At 32.6% G+C, this 20,387-nt stretch overlaps 1 protein-coding gene across 2 annotated transcripts; it reads left to right on the forward strand.

The window, feature by feature from the left end:
• The first annotated feature begins 3,401 nt into the window (after positions 1-3,401).
• LOC134682446 (uncharacterized) lies at positions 3,402-20,387 on the forward strand. 2 transcript variants are annotated; one of them, XM_063541768.1, is made up of 5 exons: positions 3,402-3,567; positions 10,598-12,051; positions 13,536-13,686; positions 16,357-16,507; positions 18,557-20,387. In XM_063541768.1, exons 2-5 carry the CDS (start codon positions 10,598-10,600, stop codon positions 19,258-19,260), a joined length of 2,460 nt encoding a protein of 819 aa, XP_063397838.1. In that variant the 5' UTR covers positions 3,402-3,567; the 3' UTR covers positions 19,261-20,387. The 2 variants fall into 2 exon arrangements, with proteins under 2 accessions (XP_063397838.1, XP_063397839.1); XM_063541769.1 differs by having other exon boundaries at positions 16,357-16,495.

The raw sequence follows: 20,387 nt of genomic DNA on the forward strand, positions 1-20,387 counted from the left end.
GTATTCGGTTCATCAATTTGTGTAGGATGTATTAGGAGAAGCATATCATAACTGCGATAGCCCTTCTAAGAAATGTATAATATCCATTGAGAATTTGAGAATATTCAATTCCATATTAAATTTAACTTGTTCGTATTCATGTTAAAAGGTTCGGATTCATTGGTCAGGTTTATTCAAAATAATTTTATAACACATTTTGATGTGAAATATATAATTTTTGTCAAACTGTACAGACTAATTTGTATCTTCGAAATCAATCCTCGAAATCAGAGGACCAATAATTATTTTTGCCAACATTTAAATCAGTCCTTACTCCAAATATAATGGAATTTTATCATAATCCACGGAGCAAATCGGATAAGCAAAAAGGGGATTTCATCATACATTCACACCAACGCCAGCATGCCTTATTGAAAAACGCAATTTATATTACCCGTTTGGAGCGTTTTCCCATGTCTCCACTGGTATCGACGATCGATGCCATATCATCATGATCATACAACCTTAATTGTCTCTCAGTCCGATATTGGTGTCTCGAGATGATTCCCTTTGAATGGATATTGATATCTTTGTTAATAAAGTTTTCTACATTTTTACCAAATTTGACATTCTTCAAATAAAGTTAATATAGATATGAACCTTATTTTATATGTTCTAGTTTTGTTCAATGCTATATGATAAAAAAACAATAATCATGTATCTCTAGATATTTGATTTTTTCATTGGCTGATTTTTACTTTTTGAGGCCGAAATTTTCTCGTTTAAATTCTGTATATGGCCACTGATATTTCATTTTATAGACAAAATAACTGTATAAGATTGCTTTATCTCAAAATATACGTAACTATTCTTTGTTATATTTTAAATACGCGTGCAAACGTGTGTGATTTTCCTTTTTATTCATGGGAGCCATACAAAGCTTCTAATTGTTACTTTACGATTTGGGACAAAATAGTTTTAAACAAGAATGTGTCCTCAGTACACAAATGCCCCACTTACACTATCATTTTCTATGTTCAGTGGACCGCGAAATTGGGGTAAAATCTCTAATTTGGCATTTAAATTAGAAAGATCATATCATAGGGAACATGTGTACCAAGTTTGAAGTCGATTGGACTTCAACTTCATCAAAAACTACCTTGACCAAAAACTTTAACCTGAAGCGGGACAGACGGACGAACGGACGCACAGACCAGAAAACATAATGCCCTTCTACTATCGTAGGTGGGACATAAAAAAATGGTAAAGAAAAGCATAAAATTAATGATTGGTGACTTTTGTAACTATACTGTTCGTCTTTGTTGCCATATACAAATGTATATAATTTTATCAATATACTGTTCTAATGGATGACCTGAAAAAAATAATTACGTATTTTGTGAAGACAGAAGGAATAGTCTAATCGACTTATTATGTCGTATGTTTCAGGCGGCATGTTTCGTCATAAGTCAGACAGTACCTTAAACTCATATTAAAATATATTAATTTTACAACAATAGAGAAAACCATTAAGTTGATTGGTTTCCAATTTCATTGCTATTCTAAAACTACATCATACTGACTCAATTTCAATTAAGCTTTTATTTTTATATCAAGCCGATTAATAATGACATCCGGAAACAACTTCTACCGACTAATGCTTACGTCTTTGTTCAGACTCATTCCTCAGCCCAACGTGCAAAATTTAATTTGTATCGAATTTATTCTATTTCAATAAAACAATAAACTAAGCAGACAGTAATCAATACAAATTTGTGGTAAATGGTATCATGTGATCTTAAAAGAGAACTCGGTTGCCTCGTAGGTGTAATTTTTAATTTCGATTGTCTACACGGTTTACTTTGACATTCAGCTAGTCCAATCAAAGTTACATTATTTTTGAATTGAGGAATATATAGCTACTCTTTTTACATACTGAAGTAGTGTACGTGCTATATCGTTTTCAGAGAGCGCTGATACATAGCCAAGCTACACGTTCAATATAACAATCATTTCGATCTGAAATCTATCCTTCACTTCAATCGAATAGCTGTCCATTCTGACGTAGCAGTTTTGTAATTCTAACTTGACTGTCGAAAATATCTAAATTTCGGTTGCTTACCGAAACAAAGTATTTTAGAACTGGCAAATATGAAAACGAATCAACGTGCTATAAAAACTAGAAGTGATTGTAAATGCTTTTTTCTCCGATATAAAAAAAAACCCCAAAAAAACAAAAAAAAACCAGTGAAGAGATTATGCGGAGTGTTTTTAACTGAGAGGAGCTTTTAAAGCGTGTGTCATATATTCGAAAATAGGCATACAAATTTGAAAATGCAGTATGATTGCCAATGAGATAAATCTCCACTAAAGACCACATGCCAAAGAAGCCATGCAACAACCATAGGTCTGCATGGCCTTCAACAACGAGCAAACCAAAACCACACAATAAGCCACAAGATGCACTAACATGGTCACATGAAAAACGTTAAACAGGCTTGAAACATCGACAAAAAGACTTTAAACAAAAATATTGATAAAATCATGAAACTTGCACTGCTTAGAACCTTACGCCACATTTCAGTCGATATTTTATGGGTTCCCTGTCATCAATTCTAATTAATGTTGATTGAAAATACTTCTTTCATGCAGTTAGTACCAGTTCATTGGTGTTGGCGTGATTTAAATATATATGTAGCTAATATCTTTGTCAAGGCTTTAATAATCAAAAATATGTTTTCCTTGAATTACTCCATAATGTATTATATCTTTGTAAATTAGTTAACAACTGACTAAAAAGTGGCATGAGGTAATATCCATTATTACACGGAAAACATTACACCGGACTACAGAATTTACACTGATCTCGTCTTCGTTAGTGATGTTGTGTTATTTTTTGTGTGTGTGTGTGGAGGGGGGTCTAGAAATGTTGTAAGTCAAAGTTGAAATGTCAGAAATATTTTGGAGACTGATGAAAAAAAGCTATGGCAATGGTACAAATATACGAAATAGTGTGTTTCGCTGGTCTGTTTTAGGATCAAAATATAGTGCTTCAACTATTTTGATCGACTCTCAAAAGTTGTTTGAAGTAGGAGAGCGAAAGGCACACCAATACGTTGGTTCTCAATATTATCTCTCAGACGCCCCTAGCCCCTATTGCAATCACCGATTATGCATCTTATAATATATAGTTATCATCTTTTCTATATTGCACCACACAAATTAAAATTGCCCCCATTTTCTCTCTTTTACTGAAACTGTTTCCAGATTCCATGAATCGTTTCCAATTAATCTTAGGATCAAAATAAATGTACTAAATATCTCCCACATTCAAATCAATCATTCGGCAAATGTTCATTCAATAATTTTATGAGTAGTTCCGTGTGAGATCAATAAAACGACATTATTGGAAACTTTGGCAATATTTCCCCCCATTCAGCAGCTGAATTTGTACATCATCAACCGGTTCAGTTATTTTTAGCAGAAAATAAGCTCAAGTGTTTACTTAATTTAACTTGCAGAATTCTTTAGAGGAATAGATGCGGCGTGTAGTTTTTTTTAGGATATTAAATCAATGTATATAAAAATGTAAGTATCCTTTGCTTTTATACCTCAGCTTATGTAAGATAGTTGTATAATTGAGTTCATTATTGTAAAAATCACTTAATTACGTACGCAAAGTATTGAAATCTTCATCTTTTTATGTCGAAATCTGATGTATCACTAAACCTATACACAATTTCTTATCTAGATGGAGCCATCACATATTTGATAGCTTCTACGTAAGTATACCATTCAACAGCAATGTAAGAACTCTCTTGCTGCTATAGTCACACATTATATTTTTTCTAGCAAAATTACAGTATTGTTTAAAGATATATTTCTTCATGTCGATAATTAATAAATATCCCATACAGTCTATGTCCTCCTTTTTTTTCAAAATTTCAAATTAATCAAATTGCATGTCTGAGTTTTAGTAAAATTGATTAATATAGAAGTTAGAAGAAATATGTTTGAAACATGATTAATTATTACTTTGTGTGTTTCTTTGAGATATTTGAAATTTATAAAATCATCATTCTATCTTCAATACGAACCATAATTTACATTTTTTCTCGATGGTTATATCTTTAAGGTATCCATAAACTTTATTAACTTACTCCAAATTCTTTCTTTTATGTTAATTAATTCGGACAGTTTTTTAAATCAAAATTTTAAACCAATCGTATTATATACATTCACATCAATATCCGTGTCAAAGGCATATATGCATTTGACTTTGAAATGAAAGTCATGAATAAAAGAGCGCAGTTTCTTTGCTTTTGGGTATAATTGATGAGTGGGTGTAATTTTGTGTCATGAATCATTAAAACACACCCCTTCTTTTTCATTTATGTTTTTTTCGAGAGTGAATGATCTTTTTATCCTACAGCTTTAAAAGGACATTGGTTTTAATACTTTAACTACACCTCAAGCGATCACGAATATGCAATTTGACAAACTACGCTGCTACCACAATAAAACCCATGCATTTCTACTTTGGTTATCTTTCGTTTAAATACCGGTATCATCTCCATATGACTATTTGTTGAAAAGCTCAATTTACTATGATCTTTTCTGTTCTGGTTTTTTAAAGATTGGAAGTTTTATATTCGCTTCTTGATTTCAGGGTTGCAAGGATAGATTTTGGGGTGGGGTGGGGTATATAACGGAGATTGTTCATGTCCATTATAATTGAGTCGGTACTGTTTTAAGCGGAATTCTAAATGCGATATGGGTTTCGCTTATCCTTAAAAACCGGACAGTGACCTATATATGTATGTTTGCTTCTACGTCATTTAATCTCTGGTTGAGAGTTGTTTGATTGGCAATCATACCACATCTTCCTATTTTTTATTCACTACTAGTCCCCAAGGGTATAATCAAACAAATAACTAGTGCTCGATCCGGTACTGACATGATTTATAACTATATATATCATACATTTTGTTATTATGTTTGAGTATTTAGGTTTTTATAGACTAAGACAGAGTTCCCCTTGTGCGGTATTTGTTGTAAATGACCGTTTCCTGTTTTGTGTGTTATTGTCCATTTCATATGCTGTCTTCCAAAATGTTTATAGTATCGAATGTATCTGATGGAGGTTATTTGGAAAGCATCACTGTTGCGAAAGCACTGGAACCGGTACTGTACACCTTTTGTTTCACAAAAAAATAGCTTGATACCAGTCTAATTAAGATAAATTCACGATACATATCTCGAGGGCAACCTCACTATATAGAAAGCATTTTATGCAGTATATCAAGTTGTAAATCGTCCCGAATAACTCAAGACTAAGTTAAACATACACTATAAAAGACCTGCCAATAAAGCCAGATTCTCAAAAAAAACAAAAAAACAACAACAAAGAAACAATACATCAATCAACAAACAACAAAACAACAAAACAACATACAAAAAACAACACACAACAAAACCACATACAAAAAACAACACACAACAAAACAACAAAACAACAAAGAAACAGAATTGATATAATGACATAAGACAACTGATTTTAGACAGGCATGCGAATATCAATTGGGATTTAACTGTCTTTTTTAAATCGGATTTTTGAAAGAAAAATCAGTAATTGACTTTCGGATGTATACGGCGGGCGAGCTGGCTGGAGGGCGGTTTTCAAAACAGTGTCCGCTCATTAAGATGAAATCTTTTAAAATTTGGAAATGTTGTTTCCTGTGACTAAATGAAGCTCAAGTTTAATTTTCACGTTTTAAGCTTAAGTCGTAGACCTTTCAATAGCAAAATTGGATATAGGACCATAAATAATAGATAAATGTCCAATTTGAATTTTTTCAGTTCTTTGACCACATTTATTTCTGTTTCAAATATTCAATTACAATCCAAATTCAGAGCTGTTTTAAGCTTAAATATTTGGCCCATATGTGCTTAACTGTTCAAGGATCGACCTCTGCAGTAAAATCCGATTTGCTCTCACTCTGACAGCCTCTTTGATTTTTTTTTATCTCACCCTTAATTCTTGATAAGTGAGCAAACAAAAGGTGTATATAAGAACATACAATAAAAATGCATTTAGGAAAAAAAAAAACAATTGACTCTAACATAACAGCATAACAGATACCAAACATTAGTACACAAACAGAAAGTAAACACCAGTATACCGTATGAAAATGCCTGCTGCAACTGAAAGCAGGCTCAAATGCGGTATGGGCTTTGCTCATTGTTGAAGGCCGTACGGTGACATATAGTTGTTAATTTCTGTGTCATTTTGGTCTCTTGTGCATGGACAGTTTTCTCATTGGCAATCATACCACATCTTCTTTTTATATCAAAGTACTAAGTACGTTGATATGAACTAATTTTCTGGAACTTTTAATTACAAAAAATGTTTGATTTTACACTATTGACGTTCTGTACACATGTTTATTGAAGAGGCTTTGCACGCAATCGTGCTGTTCCAAACATTAATATATTTTGTGACATATATATACAATAAAAAAAAATCGATGTTTGCGTTTATGATATTATTAGTATATTAGCTAATTTATTTCTTTGGTCTTGCTTCCTGTATCTAAAATATTGCACAATTATTAATAAAAATTAATGGTCTTCATCAAAAGTTTATATGAATCCATCATCGAAATCGAGAAACGGTTATTTCCACCCAGAGAAATAACCATTTCAATTTTTTTTTATTAAGGACATAGTAGAAAAAAACCCATTAGAATATGGGGTATCTACATATGACACAAAATCATTACACGCACAGCAAAAAGCATAAAAAACAAAATAAACAAATATTATTATACAAAACTAAACTTTATAGTTATATCTTCGCTCGCTATACAAAAGTGGGCAAAATATATTTAAGGATTATTTCACTATACGAGCAAAAGCGCGCCAAATCGAGATGCGGGGCCAATGTCTATTCGGTTTTAGGTTTGGTGTCTTATCTACGTTTTTTATACTCTCACAATCTTCCATCTATCCAGTTACACGAATCTAAATTTCTTTAGAGCCCCAGTCACAGTCCGTTTCAAGAGCTACGTTTTATTACGTTTTGAAAGCGTATCGAAACGGGAATACACGTAACACAGCTTATCGAAACGTAGTGATCCTTTGTTCAAAACTGGATCTGCCTCTTATGTTTTGAAAATTCAACAACAAACGTAGCGAAAATTGGAACGCACTAGAAACTTAGTAAATACGTATCAAAGCTGAGTGGAACGCATCATAATGTGCTTACTGTGTACCAAAACATATCAATGTTTAGTGGAAACGTACGTGGGTCTACAGTACTAATGCGTAGCAAATCTTGAAAGAACGTAGCTAAAACCTAGCTTTCAAAATAACGGGACATTTTTATTCAAAATGTAGTTGAAACGTAGCAACTTAAAACGTAGTAAAACTTTACAGTGTGACTGATGCCTAAATTACTGAGTCTTGTTCGTCATATATTTTTCTGGTATTGCACATGTTTGCTTATTAACAGGTTTTTTGGTCTTGTCTGCATGATCTTTCGCACTATATATGCAAGTCTACGTTAATTATTGAAGATTATGCGACAAGCTTCTCAACTTTCGTTATCTAGATATATTTCTACATCAGCTAAGTAGGAAAATCGCGAAACATAATATACATTAGCTGAGTTGGAAAATCGCGAGAAAATAATTGCATCCTTGTCGGTTAGAAATGAGCTCAACGCCAAAAATAAAATAACAGCAGAAATGATTTGTTTGAATAGTATATTCCCGATGAAACAATCTCGAAGAAGGGGGAAGTGTACTTTACAAATAGCTTTATATTTCATCTGCATCAGTAAGCCTTTTTATTCAAGTCTGTCATTATTTGATAATACATCATGCCATAAACCATATTCGCAAGATTCCTACACGATCAGATCAAAAGATCAGACAATATTTTAGAATATGCCAATTGTAAATGCTGTAATGATAAATCTCAATATTTTTGATAATACAATTTAATTCCGTGCACATCTTATGTCATCATTAATTTAAAATAATAAATTTATTACCTCCAGACCTTGCAAAAAATTTCTAAATCATTTCATTTTTCTAAATTATCTCACTATCTTTTTAACTGACAGAGCACGTGTTGGCATTTCTATAATGATTTGTTTCAAACGATACGGAATTGAATCAGCGAGTCTCGTGCCAAAACCAGCACGAGAAAGCAATGAGATGCACACGATAACTTTAGAATAAACCTCTACTATACTTAAAGCATGTAGTAATCGCTAATGCATATCCATTGTTTTCAATCAAAATTTTAATGTTTTAAAGCTATTAATTTTTCAAGGTTTCTAAAAAATAAATAAACGTAAAAACTTGCATGTTTATGCTTAAAACAGATGGTTTGAAGTAATACAGTGTTTATAATTGCGTAATATTTCAGTTTAATGTAGAAAACACAGTGCAGGAAACATTAAAGACATTTGTTTTGTTTTGTTTTGCACCTATGTGACTAATAGAATACTTTACTTTCGTATTTGGTCAAATAGCTTTTCAGGCCTTCAAGAAGAAAATGCATCATTGACTTTCAAATTTCGGGGTTTGAGCAATTTTAACGAAGGCAAATCCAGAAACGCACTTGGAATACACCAGATTTATTAAGTGTTATTTTCATTATTAGACCCAAGTTAGGAAGAAACATGTTTAACCCAGCCATATTCGTTATGTGTCTGTCTTTTTATACAAACTAAACTAAACCAGATCTGAACGTTCCTTTTGAAGGTAAAGATATAGAAAAGCGCTATGGACGCCTAAAATTTATAAATTGTTTTTTTCATGTTTTTATGGTACATTTGTACTTTTCGTTGACTTAAAATATACATCTATAATTATCTGGTGATCTATTAGTTTTTTTTGTCTAAAGTTGGAATATAACCATATTTATTTAATCAAACGATGCAATATAATTATCCATAATTGAATACATAAACACATAAAAAGTAATGTTTTGATTCCACTTTCATTGGAAATCCATGAAGCGACTGTTTGATGCTAAACTGAGAGTAATAAATCATAGAAATTAAGTATTAATAATGAAATAGGTTGTTGTCAGTCATCAATTGGGAGTTTCATAAACATGCAAACCACACAGAAAATCAACTAAGTATTAATAGTTTTAGATGGAAGATATATACTATAGAACTGTACATGGCATTTCACTAATTAACCAGAACTTAAGCAATTCATTGGGTTATCAATTACACAATTCATACACGCATTTTAATTGACAAAACAGAAGTTTCAACCTCAGTTCGTCAGATATACACCATTATTTCAAGATGAGGCGCAGATTTTTCAAGGTAACACATTTTTATGCATTTTATCTATTTTATATGTATTTGATATGTTTTTAGAGTTGTTAAATGCCCGTATAATTCTGTATCTATTTATAAGACTAGTGGGAAAAATCGATTTTTATAAAAGGTTTTACTGTAAGACATAAGTACGTTAGAACTCTTATACAAGTTAATGCAGGCGTTGATATATAATCTTTTAGATTTAAAAGATTTGTTATCCTTTGTAAGATTAAAACAATCTATAAAAGCATTTTAAGCTTTTAAAAGTTTATAATCAGCAGAAAACTGATGCATATTTTGTAACGAAGCAAAGATGAATACATAACCAACATTGATAGGAAAAAAGGGGGAGACATGCAAGCTTACAAAAATTTGGAAAAAACCTGATGCTGAAATAAAAGATAATATAATAGTTGTCTTCAATTATAAAATGTCTCAAAACAGTTGTTTCTTTACTAGATATTTTTTTATCTATACTTTCGCTTATGAAATATTAATTGATTTAATTTCATTATCATACATCTTCTGCTGAATGTATGGAACTAATTATAATTTAATTGGTATCTTTTGTATGGTTTTATCGCATTACCATACATATTTGTACTTCTTGGTCCAATGCTCAAACAATAAATTTGTAGTCGGACTTACCATAGACGTGAATCTTCTCAACATTCAATACGCTGAATTCTGAGATAATTGTTATGTGTTGTTTCGCATGGTTGCTTTTACCCTAAAGTTGATCAACGATGTCAAAGAAAGAAAGAATAATTATGTAGTGAATACCGGTATTATCAGTACTTCTTGAAACAAAAGAGTTAATTTCAACTTATCTAGAATACTTCACATTCTATATTTTTATATTTTTCAACACACGATTTCATTTCAAAGACTTATTCATTTTCGTCGGGGGTATACATTGTACATGAAACCAGCTACCTTAATGAACAAAGAGTTGCCCTGTTATAGCTATCTTGACGAAAACATATTGTTGCCCTGTGAAAACTATCACGATGAACAAAGCAATTAATCCTGATTTGTGTTACAATGCATTGTTGTGCTCACAAATCGACAGTGTTAAACACATATCTATATATCTTCATGGATCTTTACCTATTTCTCGGTTTTTGACTCGCATAACCTTTCTTTAAAACTATGAGTTTGGTGCAGAGAAACTGTAGGGATCCTATACCGGAAAACATCATTAAATATCATTAAGTAAGTTAAGTATAATATTAAGTAAAATCACAACTTGTTTTTTGTTTATTTCAGATGGACTCTGAGGAGACAATAACAGTAGCCAGCTACAAATCTATTCATTTTGGAGTAGATATCATAGAGGGCGCTCTAAGTCACTTACAATTTCTTAAAAACATCAACAAACACAGAAGCTTATTTCACGTTCCGCTTCTACGTCGAGCTTTGCGTCGATATGAACAGTTTTGGTTAGATTTGGCCGCGGAACACAACGAAAAGGTTTTAACAGCCCCTCTAGATATAGAATGGATTTGGCATTGTCATATGCTATCACCAATATGCTACGAAAAGGACTGTAAAAATCTTGTAGGTAAAACCGTTAATCATGTGATTGTCAAGGACAAAGAGAGACAAAAGCATCTTGAAATTTCAAAAAAGCTATGGGAAGCAAAATACCCAGATACCCCTTTTGAGATAAATGTTGACCAAAATGAGGACGAATCTCCAGAGGAGGAGAGGGATAGTGTTGATATGTGGGAAAGTAAGTTGACATATGATGTTGTTTCCGCAGCTATACGACAGTCAGCGTTTAATTATCAAGTTAGCCTTCCACATTATCATGACAAAAACTTTTTAAGGCAAGCTGTCAAGCGGTATAAGAAATTATTGTTCTTGAAAGTTCAACATCCAGGACTATTTTTTGTTCCTTGTTACGATAATGATTTGATATGGCACACACATCAACTTCATCCTATAGTTTATAAAAAAGACACTGAAAGGATATTAGGCAAAATGTTCAATCATGACGACTCCGTAAACGATCGAAGCTCTGGATCTAGATTACTGAGAGCCGAGTCTAAAACAAAGCAATTTTGGCAAGAAGCATACAACGAAAGTTTTTCCCGTAACGGAGCAATGTACAGAGGAGATCCTCCAATGGGACAGCTGCATAGACTGTCTTCAAGTGACGTAATGTCGTTTTCAACAAAGAGAGCAAAAGTTAAACTAGACAACATACAAATTGAGAACTTACCTGAAATCATAAAAAGTTACAAGTTAAAAGTTCAATATGTTTCCAATGATAAAGAAGGCCCTGTAATATTGAATTTTAAAGGCCTACCTAGTCACTGGGACAAGAAAAAGGGAATTGAGTTTGAATTTGACACAAAAGACTACAACTATTTGAAATTCAAACTTATACATCAACCAAAACGCATGTGTTTTAGTGCTACCATCGAAACAGCAGAGGCCAAATTTCACGTTCTTCCATTAGCTGAATCAAACACCGGATGTGATACTGAATTATCAGAAACATTAGTTCTAAACGAAGAAAAGAATATAACTTTGAATTTCAATGGGAATATTCACGTGTATGATAAACCGGGACCGTGTTTCTTATTTTTAAAGAATGGAAACTTCGATAGAAAGTATTGCATCATGCCTGAAAATATACGACAATTGTGGGGACCAATTCCGTTGCCTAGGCTACCAGCAGGACAAGATAATAACTGTGTAGTTGCATCACACAAGTAAGTTACAATGTATTTTCTATTTTCACTTCATCTCTGTATTTAACCCATTCTTTATTTATTTTGGCCATTGTCTTTCATTTTTTTTATTTTTGCACCACCGTTTTCTGTAGTCTTGGTCCATTATTCTCTATTCTGTAAACCCCATCTATACCCTCATTTAGTGACTCGTATATTTTATAGTAACATTCATGACTGTTTGATCTAAATTAATGAATATAAAATAATGAATTTATGAAGAAATGTGCATCTGGTGCAGTGAAAATGGCATCGTTAATGTAATAGACGGAAAATTATAACCCATTACAATTAATTATTAAAACATAATGAGGTCAGTGACAAGAAAATAAACTAAGGAGAATTGCATAACAAATAACAGAAAAATGAGACAAAAAACCATTCCAAATTATTTGCCCTTATTTATCTATCTTGGGAGACCAGTCTTGGGAGGTCGTGGGTTTGAACCCTGGCTGAGTCAAACCAAAGACTTGAAAATTCGTATTTGCGGCTTCTCGGCTAATCACGTGTCATTAGAAGTATGAATCTATATATATAATTATATCCGGGTATGGTGGCATGCCTTCTTGCAGACTCTAACATTGCATACTAGAACGTCTGTCTTGTACAAAGCTGGGTTTTGTTATTTTTTTTTTTTTTTTAATTTACGAAATACATTTTAAATGTATCAAAGCTGTCCTTTTATGTATGTATTAGATGTTTGTTTTAATGATAGTGTCTCATAAGTCGTTTTCGGCTGGCATCCTTTTACATAAATGTTGGGTTCTTATGACTTTATGTGTATATGTATATATTGATATTGTAATGGATGGTGACACTTTAATAAAATAAATCTTATCTTATCTTATCTTATATCCATATCTTGTTATCACGTTCTCGTCCTGAATATGTATTATATTTGCCATTGCACATTCAACAGTCAACCATTCGTTCATCCTCATTTAAAAAAAATAATCTACTTACCGTTTTGGACTTTTTGTTTCTAAAATACTCTTCAACCAGAATTTATGCATTGACGATCCGGTTAATTTCTGTAAAGTTTTGTGTTGCAAAATGTTCAGTTATAAGAAAGTTAAGGAAGTTTTACCACAAGCATATATGGCCTTAGAGGTATTGCCACAATGTTTCAGATTTTTTGCTTCAAACTTTGCATGGATTTGAGCGCCACTTGTGCGGACGAAATGCGCGTCTGGCGTCACAAATTGTTAGCCTGGTATCTTTGATGATGTTTTGGTCTCTTACACAACTTTTTAACATTCTTCAATAAAGTTACCGGTTAATTTATGCTCATATATGCTCATTATGCTCATATATTGAAATAAAATGCTACCAAATTTTCTTGTTCTCACAGAATTTATTTACGGATATGCTAAGTCAGTGACTAGGGACACTAAAAACAAAATAAGATTAAAAACGGAAAGAACAAGCAAATCACGAAAACATGTTGCAGTGTTTTATATCTACAGGTTTGTTAATCACATGGGAGAGATGACGTTTACATGTCGAGTAATACACAGTATACCGTTACTGATGTCAGCGATACAAGTGTTCTACCATGACAAAATGGTAACAGTGGCACATTTGATTGGTCCAGAACAGTTACCATGTTCTACTGAGGTAAGCTGTAAAAACTAAATGGTAACAGTTTTGTATTGAACTATTGTTTTAATTTATGTATGCTTGTTAGATATCCAGTGCCAATCAATTCGTGCAAGTTTAGGACAAACATATGTTTGACACCTGTCTTTAGTTGAAGACCATAGGTTGACGAGTAGATGTCTTTTGGTATTTTGTACTTTTGGGTTACTGTCTTATTGACAAATTAACCCACTGTAGCACCTTTCAGCTCTTTGAATCTGATATATAACTGTCAGGGTTGCTGTCTCATTGACAAATTAACCCCAGATCTCTCTATAAGTACTAAGTACCTTTCAGCACTTTCAGTCTGATTTTTCACTGTTGAGTTACTGTATCATTGAAATATATAACCCAGATCCTTTTTAAGCCATCTTAATTAATGCTCTCTTTAACTAGTAATTTTCAAGCCCCTCGAATCTGCCATGTTACTGTTGGGTTTCTGTCTAATTGAGATAAACCCCCGACTGTTTTAGTAATCTTTATGATATCTCTCCGGAACACTTCGAATCTGCCATGTTACTGTTGGGTTTCTGTCTCATTGAGTTAAACCCCCGACTGTTTTAGTAATCTTTAAAATATCTCTCCGAAACCTTTTAACACTTTCAATCTGATATGTTGCTGTTGGGGTCTCCTTGACAAATCAACCGCAGATCTTTTTTTAAAAGTCATCAAAATTAATTCTCTTTAGTACCTGTCAACACATTGAATCTGATATGTTACTGTTGTTAAGATTTGATTAATATCCTAAACCTGAAAGCTAACGGCTATGTATGTTTATTGAGTATCTAAGTTAATGTTACTGAACCAGTTTGTGAAATAGAGAACATTTTCGTCTAGAGGGTATAGACTTGTTGGCTTCTTTCCCAATCATGAATTATCTAACAGAAAAGTGGGAGTTTACATTAATAAGATTACAATAAAATATACAGATATATATGTAAACAAATCATAAAGAAATCACATGTATACATTTAAAATAATAACATTTAAGTTAACCATTTTACTTCGACAATTAATATATCTTCAGTAATGCTCGAGACCAAATATTACAATTAGGTTTAAAGAGCATCATTTCTGAAACATCTATGTATCTATTGAGATAGGAACTAATCTAGATGCTGTTTCTGCTCTGTAAAGTTGTTTACATTTGACTTTCTAAATATATTGTTTCGTACTTGTTTAATGGAAACTAATGTACCCTTTAGCAAAGTTGATACTATATGACTTTGGCTATTTTTTAATGTCTCTTTTTGTCATATAGCTCTTAACTGTTTCCAGTCTTATACAGTCAGACTTTCAGATACTTGGCTATGAGCGTTCCCGATGAAGGGAAATCCAAATAGCGTTTTGGACGTATAAAATGTATCACGTAATGTTTTTTTTGTCTATACAAACACAACCTTTGCTTTGCAAGCCGATGTTCAGTCTGTAGTTCTCTTTGTTGTGTATGAAGAACTGTTGTTTGTTTGTTGGTCGTTTTTAGCCATGCAATGTCAGTTTGTTTTCCAGTATAGAGTTAAATTATCTCTTTGAAGTGGCTACATATAAGTGCATATTTAACATTTCGGTGGTCTATTTATACATCTCCTTAAGAAAAACAGACGTGTATGTGTACTCATGTTTCTGGCAAACAAAAATGAAGTTTTTTGCGTATACTCTCAGATTTTTACTTTATGTCTTTTTATTGTTGGGATGTACAATTACCTGGGCACGTGTTTTCGTTATATGATAATCATTTCTATTTGTATCCATCTGATGAGTTAAGCTTTTTTCAACTGATTTTTCATAGTTCCCGATTATACGTTTTATCCCGCCACATTATGTATGTACATGCCTGTTCAAAGTGATGAGCCTGTAATTCAGTGGTTGTCGTTTGTTGCTGTGTTACATATCAAATTTCGTTAATTTTTTGTACATTAATTAATATTCTCCTTTGAATTGTTTTACATTTGTGATTAATAGGTCTTCTATAGATGACTATGCGGTATGGGCTTTGTGCATTGTTGAAGGCCGTAAAGTGATTGATAGTTGTTAATTTCTGAGTCATTCAATTTGGTCTATTGTGGAGAGTTGTCTCATTGGCATTCTTTCCACATCTTCTTACTAGTATCTTTATTTCTGTTAGGCCGTTAGTTTATTCTTTTAAATTGTTTTACATTTGTCATTTAGGTGCCTTTTATAGCCGACTATGCGCCTTTGGATCATCTCTTTGTTGAAGGCCGTACGATAACCTATAATTGTTAACTTCTATGTCTTTTGGTCTCTTGTGGAGAATTTTCTCATTGGTATTCATATCATATATCATATTATTTTATATTATCTGTATACATGCAGCCTACAAACTTTAAGACAAATTACAAAACCATAGATGCTTTTAACCAATATTATAATTTATCTTCAGAAGAAATCATGTGTGTAAGATATATACGCTCTATAGTAAAAAAATACAATTAGGATAATACCAGAGCTTTAACATAGAACATATACACATGTTGTTGAATATCTATGAGGTACCACTGAAACAAGTGAAAATGTGTTTGAAATACCAATGCTCATGTTTTAAGAAAATTCACATTTTCATGTTTATATGAAAAAAAGCCTCTTATTTTTTTTGCTGTTTTAAACTTATATTGTTTTTTAATTTCATAGGTTTCAGACCCTAAATCTTGTCCATCACTGAATTCCAAACAAGGTCAACGTGCTTTGTTGATCAAAACAGAGGAGGGGGACTGGGGAATTCTGATTGGACAGTGGACTGGGTTCCGGAGAGGAAAGCCAGGAACCAGAGGTAATGCTGAAAGTTAGTTTGTACTTATTTAAAACTATTTACTGATAAAATCTATGTTTATTATCATGGTAAAATAAATCCAAGTTACGTAATAAACTTTTCATATTGAATGTTATGATGCAATACTGTTAAACCATGGAAGTATTATATTGACAGGAACTCCAACAAGCGGACTTCATACGTTTATAGTGCGATGCCGCAAAATCGTTAAGTATCTGTTAATTAACTCGACATGTCTTATGGATGCATGGGTTCCGATCAAAATTTTGGAACGTCGTGAATGATCGTAATTACGGAACATACCGAAATAACCGGATGTGTACTAAAATTGTCAAGGAAATGACATTTACCGACCCTGTGAATGACAAATATATCAGTTTTTACGGGTATTGCTGCTTTAAAACAATTAAAAAGAAACGAAACGAAATCCCCGCGACTGTTTTCACCAAACATAAAAAAACAAAAAAAACTCTGAAGAGTAAAACTACTGACAATCCATAAACATTTCAGTTTTAGTTGAAATTTTAAAATAGTAAGATTTTTATTCATGAAAGGGCCGTTGGCTAAACACGCGTTACTGTTATATAATATACATGTTAGTCTTGCAAATCATAAAATTTTCATGTAAAGTAAACGGAAAAGTTTTTGATCAGTTACTAATTATTATCAGGTTTTACTGCTATCTTTGACAAATATTCTAATGAAGTGTTTAAGGAAATTCTTTCCAACAAAAATTTAATCCAAAAGTTGGCCGAGAGTACGGGGTTAAAGAGCTTTGATCCGAAAAATATCAAATATATTGATTTATTGTTTACTGATCTTTACTGAAAGTCCAATGGCAAATATTTCATGCAATTAAACAAGAAATAGAAAAATAAATTGCGTAGCATACGGTGTAAGATGTTTCAGAACTGTAAAAGCTTTTAAACACAAATAAATTCTAATTTGGTTTCCATGATAAAAAAAACTTAAACTGCCAAGTAAGGGACCATCATGATGATCGATCTTTAAATGCATCAAGAAATATTTAAAGCCATCCGTAAAAATAAATCTGTCAGACGTCAGAGTAATCTCGGACTAGATTGAATGTTTAAGGTTGTTTGCAACTTTGGAATTATCATAAAAGGTGTAACAATTCATCTGTATGTCTCGTAACCTGATATTGCTTTGTATTATTAACCTCTTTTAGTCTTTAAAACATATTTGATAAATAAGTTTACATTTTTCGATATTTTACGATATTTTACGATAGAGAAAACCATAAATATTTGTGTTACACTCGATAAAGTTTACAATCTTTAACTTAAAATTTAAGTAATCTGGCAATATCTGGCACACAACACGCGCATCCCATTATTTTCTGCTAACACTCTTCTTCAGAATCATGTAATTTTCAAAATCGGATATTTCCCGATTTCCAAGTTCCAATGATTAAAACATTCTCAACAAAACTAAAAATAAGCTTGCCCTCTTTCCGAATGCAGTTAATTTTCTTATGTCATTCTGTTAAATGTGGACCTATTTTTTCGATCTTTTCAGCTTTGTTCTTCATTTATTGAACGGACACAGGTGTTGTTATTCATGTGGCGATTCACAAATAACCACGGGAGTTTCCGTGTTTATTTACATTGGTAGGTAGATAAGACAATCGATACCAAATCACGTGATAAGACCAGCTTCAGTTAAAGGAACAGGCGAAGGCGGCATCACAGATACCCCACAAAGGAGTTATCACGTACTTGACAAACTGAGTCGGAACCTTTTATTTTCTTAAAGAAATCAGTGGGATGGGAATGTGCTAATTTTTCGTTGGAGTTCCTGTCAATATAATACTTCCATGGTTAAACATATGTTCGTGAAGAAAAATGAAATGCAGACAATTATAAGCTGATAACTAAATAAACAAGCAATTACAAAAAAAAATCCGTCGATAACATCATATAGATAAAATAAAAACAAAATCTATCAAATGATGACAAAAAAAGCAGATAAGTAATTGGAAAATACTACTTCCAACAAAATATTCTTAAAAATATCTATAGGCACTCATCTCTTTTACAGCTCAAAAGGGACTTAAAGGAAGTCCAGGTACATTGACGATCCGATTCTTCCATATAAAGAGTGGACACTGGAACCATTTAGCCTTACCTTACTTGGAAAATCTATTCAAGTTTAATCTTGGCGATTCAAATGTGGACCTTCAAAATGGCGTCCTTACCATATCTTCTGAAAACGGAGAAGTCGCTGAGAATCTTACTATGGCTTTTGGTGTTGCATTACTTCATGTTCTCTGCCAACCAAGGAAGAAACTAAAGAAACTAGGTGAAAATACAACGCCAATGAGAGGAATGAAACTAATACGCTCCATTCCCTCCAGCGATCTAGGGCTAGTAGTCGCTGCAGGGTATTCGGTAGAAGCGCCAACCAATCAATTCATAAGAAAACTTCAACTGCGGAATAGAAATGGTCCGTGTTCATCAAAGGACGAAACTGAAATGGTTGGATACGGAATGGGTGTCGATTTTGGTGATGCTATAGCTGAAGAACTTGGTACAGAACCAATGACTGAGGCTCAAAACACGATAGAAGCACCTGGTGAAGCGTCTGCTGGTGACATCGGTGATACTGGTGCTGAGGTTGCCGCCGAGGCGGGAGGCGAGGCAGGAGCTTGTGGAGGTTGTGGAGGGTGTGGTGGTTGTGGTGGCTGTGGCGGTTGTGGCGGAGCGTGTGGTAGTTGTGGAGGATGCGGTGGATGTGCAGGTTAATTGTAGAATGTATGTTTGCGTGTGGATGTTTTAAGAGGATTGAGTTTCAGTCATTTCATATTAGGATTAAACGTTGTAATGTATGCAAAGTATTTTTTGACGGGTGATAGTGACAGTACAACTAAAATCCGACTTTCATTTCAGACAATGAATATTGCAAAACCCGTACAACTTATTTTATTATGTGTAGTTTCATCTTTAATTTGGTACATATATTGTTACTTACATAATGTATATTTGAATCAAATGTATGTATAGGAGTTGCATTTACATTTATATTTACACCACTGCAAATATATTCAGATTGAGTATTGAAATATGTATTTGTAGTTGAATTGACTAATAGTGACAAATCAAATGAGAGGTTGAAATGCTAATTTTTATACATTCTATCATCAGAGAGAACATATAATTTATTTCATATTTCAAAAGCTTTTTTAATCTCTGTAAAAATTCACAGAAACATTGCTCGTTGCATGTGTACTTCAACGGTCAAACATGGCTATTTCCAAACGCATCACCATATTTTTCAAAATGCCTTCTGAAGCGCAACATGTAGCTCTGAATACCGGCTGCAAGTAAAATTATTGAAGAATGTTTGAAATATATAATATAGACTCTCTAAAATACTATTTCTTTTAGATTTTGATCATTTGTGAAATAGCGAATCAAATACAGTAGAAATTGGCCAATATACCTCTTAATTTAAAAACTTAATTGATCTTGACAGTTGTTCCTTGAAAACTGTTACAATGTTGAAAATTCATCATCTATTCAATCAATTAAATGTATTATTTCTGTGTTGTGAAAAAGGAAATTAAACACAAGGAATATTGCTATAATCTAATTTTGGCAAAAAGATATTTTAATTGATTAAGCAATTTTGAATTTGTTCAATGCAATTTAACTATTATGCAATCTGAACGATTTCATGCCACATCTCATTTAACACATCATGCAATTTATATTTTGTGTATTTCAAATTCAAAGACATTTAAAAGTGCTCTCGATAAAAGAGATAACAATGTACAATTCTCCTCATATTGGAGAGATGATTTTGTTAAGGATGCACTGTAGTGTCAGATCCTGGAGGTTTCAGAAAATGTATAATAAACGATATAAATATG

The sequence above is a fragment of the Mytilus trossulus genome, chromosome 1 (genome assembly GCF_036588685.1).
Source record: "Mytilus trossulus isolate FHL-02 chromosome 1, PNRI_Mtr1.1.1.hap1, whole genome shotgun sequence".
NCBI lineage: Eukaryota > Metazoa > Mollusca > Bivalvia > Mytilida > Mytilidae > Mytilus > Mytilus trossulus.

What these genes read in the sequence shown, in the direction of transcription:
- LOC134682446 (XM_063541768.1), top strand. Translation starts at nt 10,598, where the DNA reads ATGGACTCTGAGGAGACAATAACAGTAGCCAGCTACAAATCTATTCAT. An exon ending in AGTTACCATGTTCTACTGAG is followed by an intron (nt 13,687 to 16,356) that starts GTAAGCTGTAAA and finishes TTAATTTCATAG; the next exon opens with GTTTCAGACCCTAAATCTTG. An exon ending in AACCAGAGGTAATGCTGAAA is followed by an intron (nt 16,508 to 18,556) that starts GTTAGTTTGTAC and finishes TCTCTTTTACAG; the next exon opens with CTCAAAAGGGACTTAAAGGA.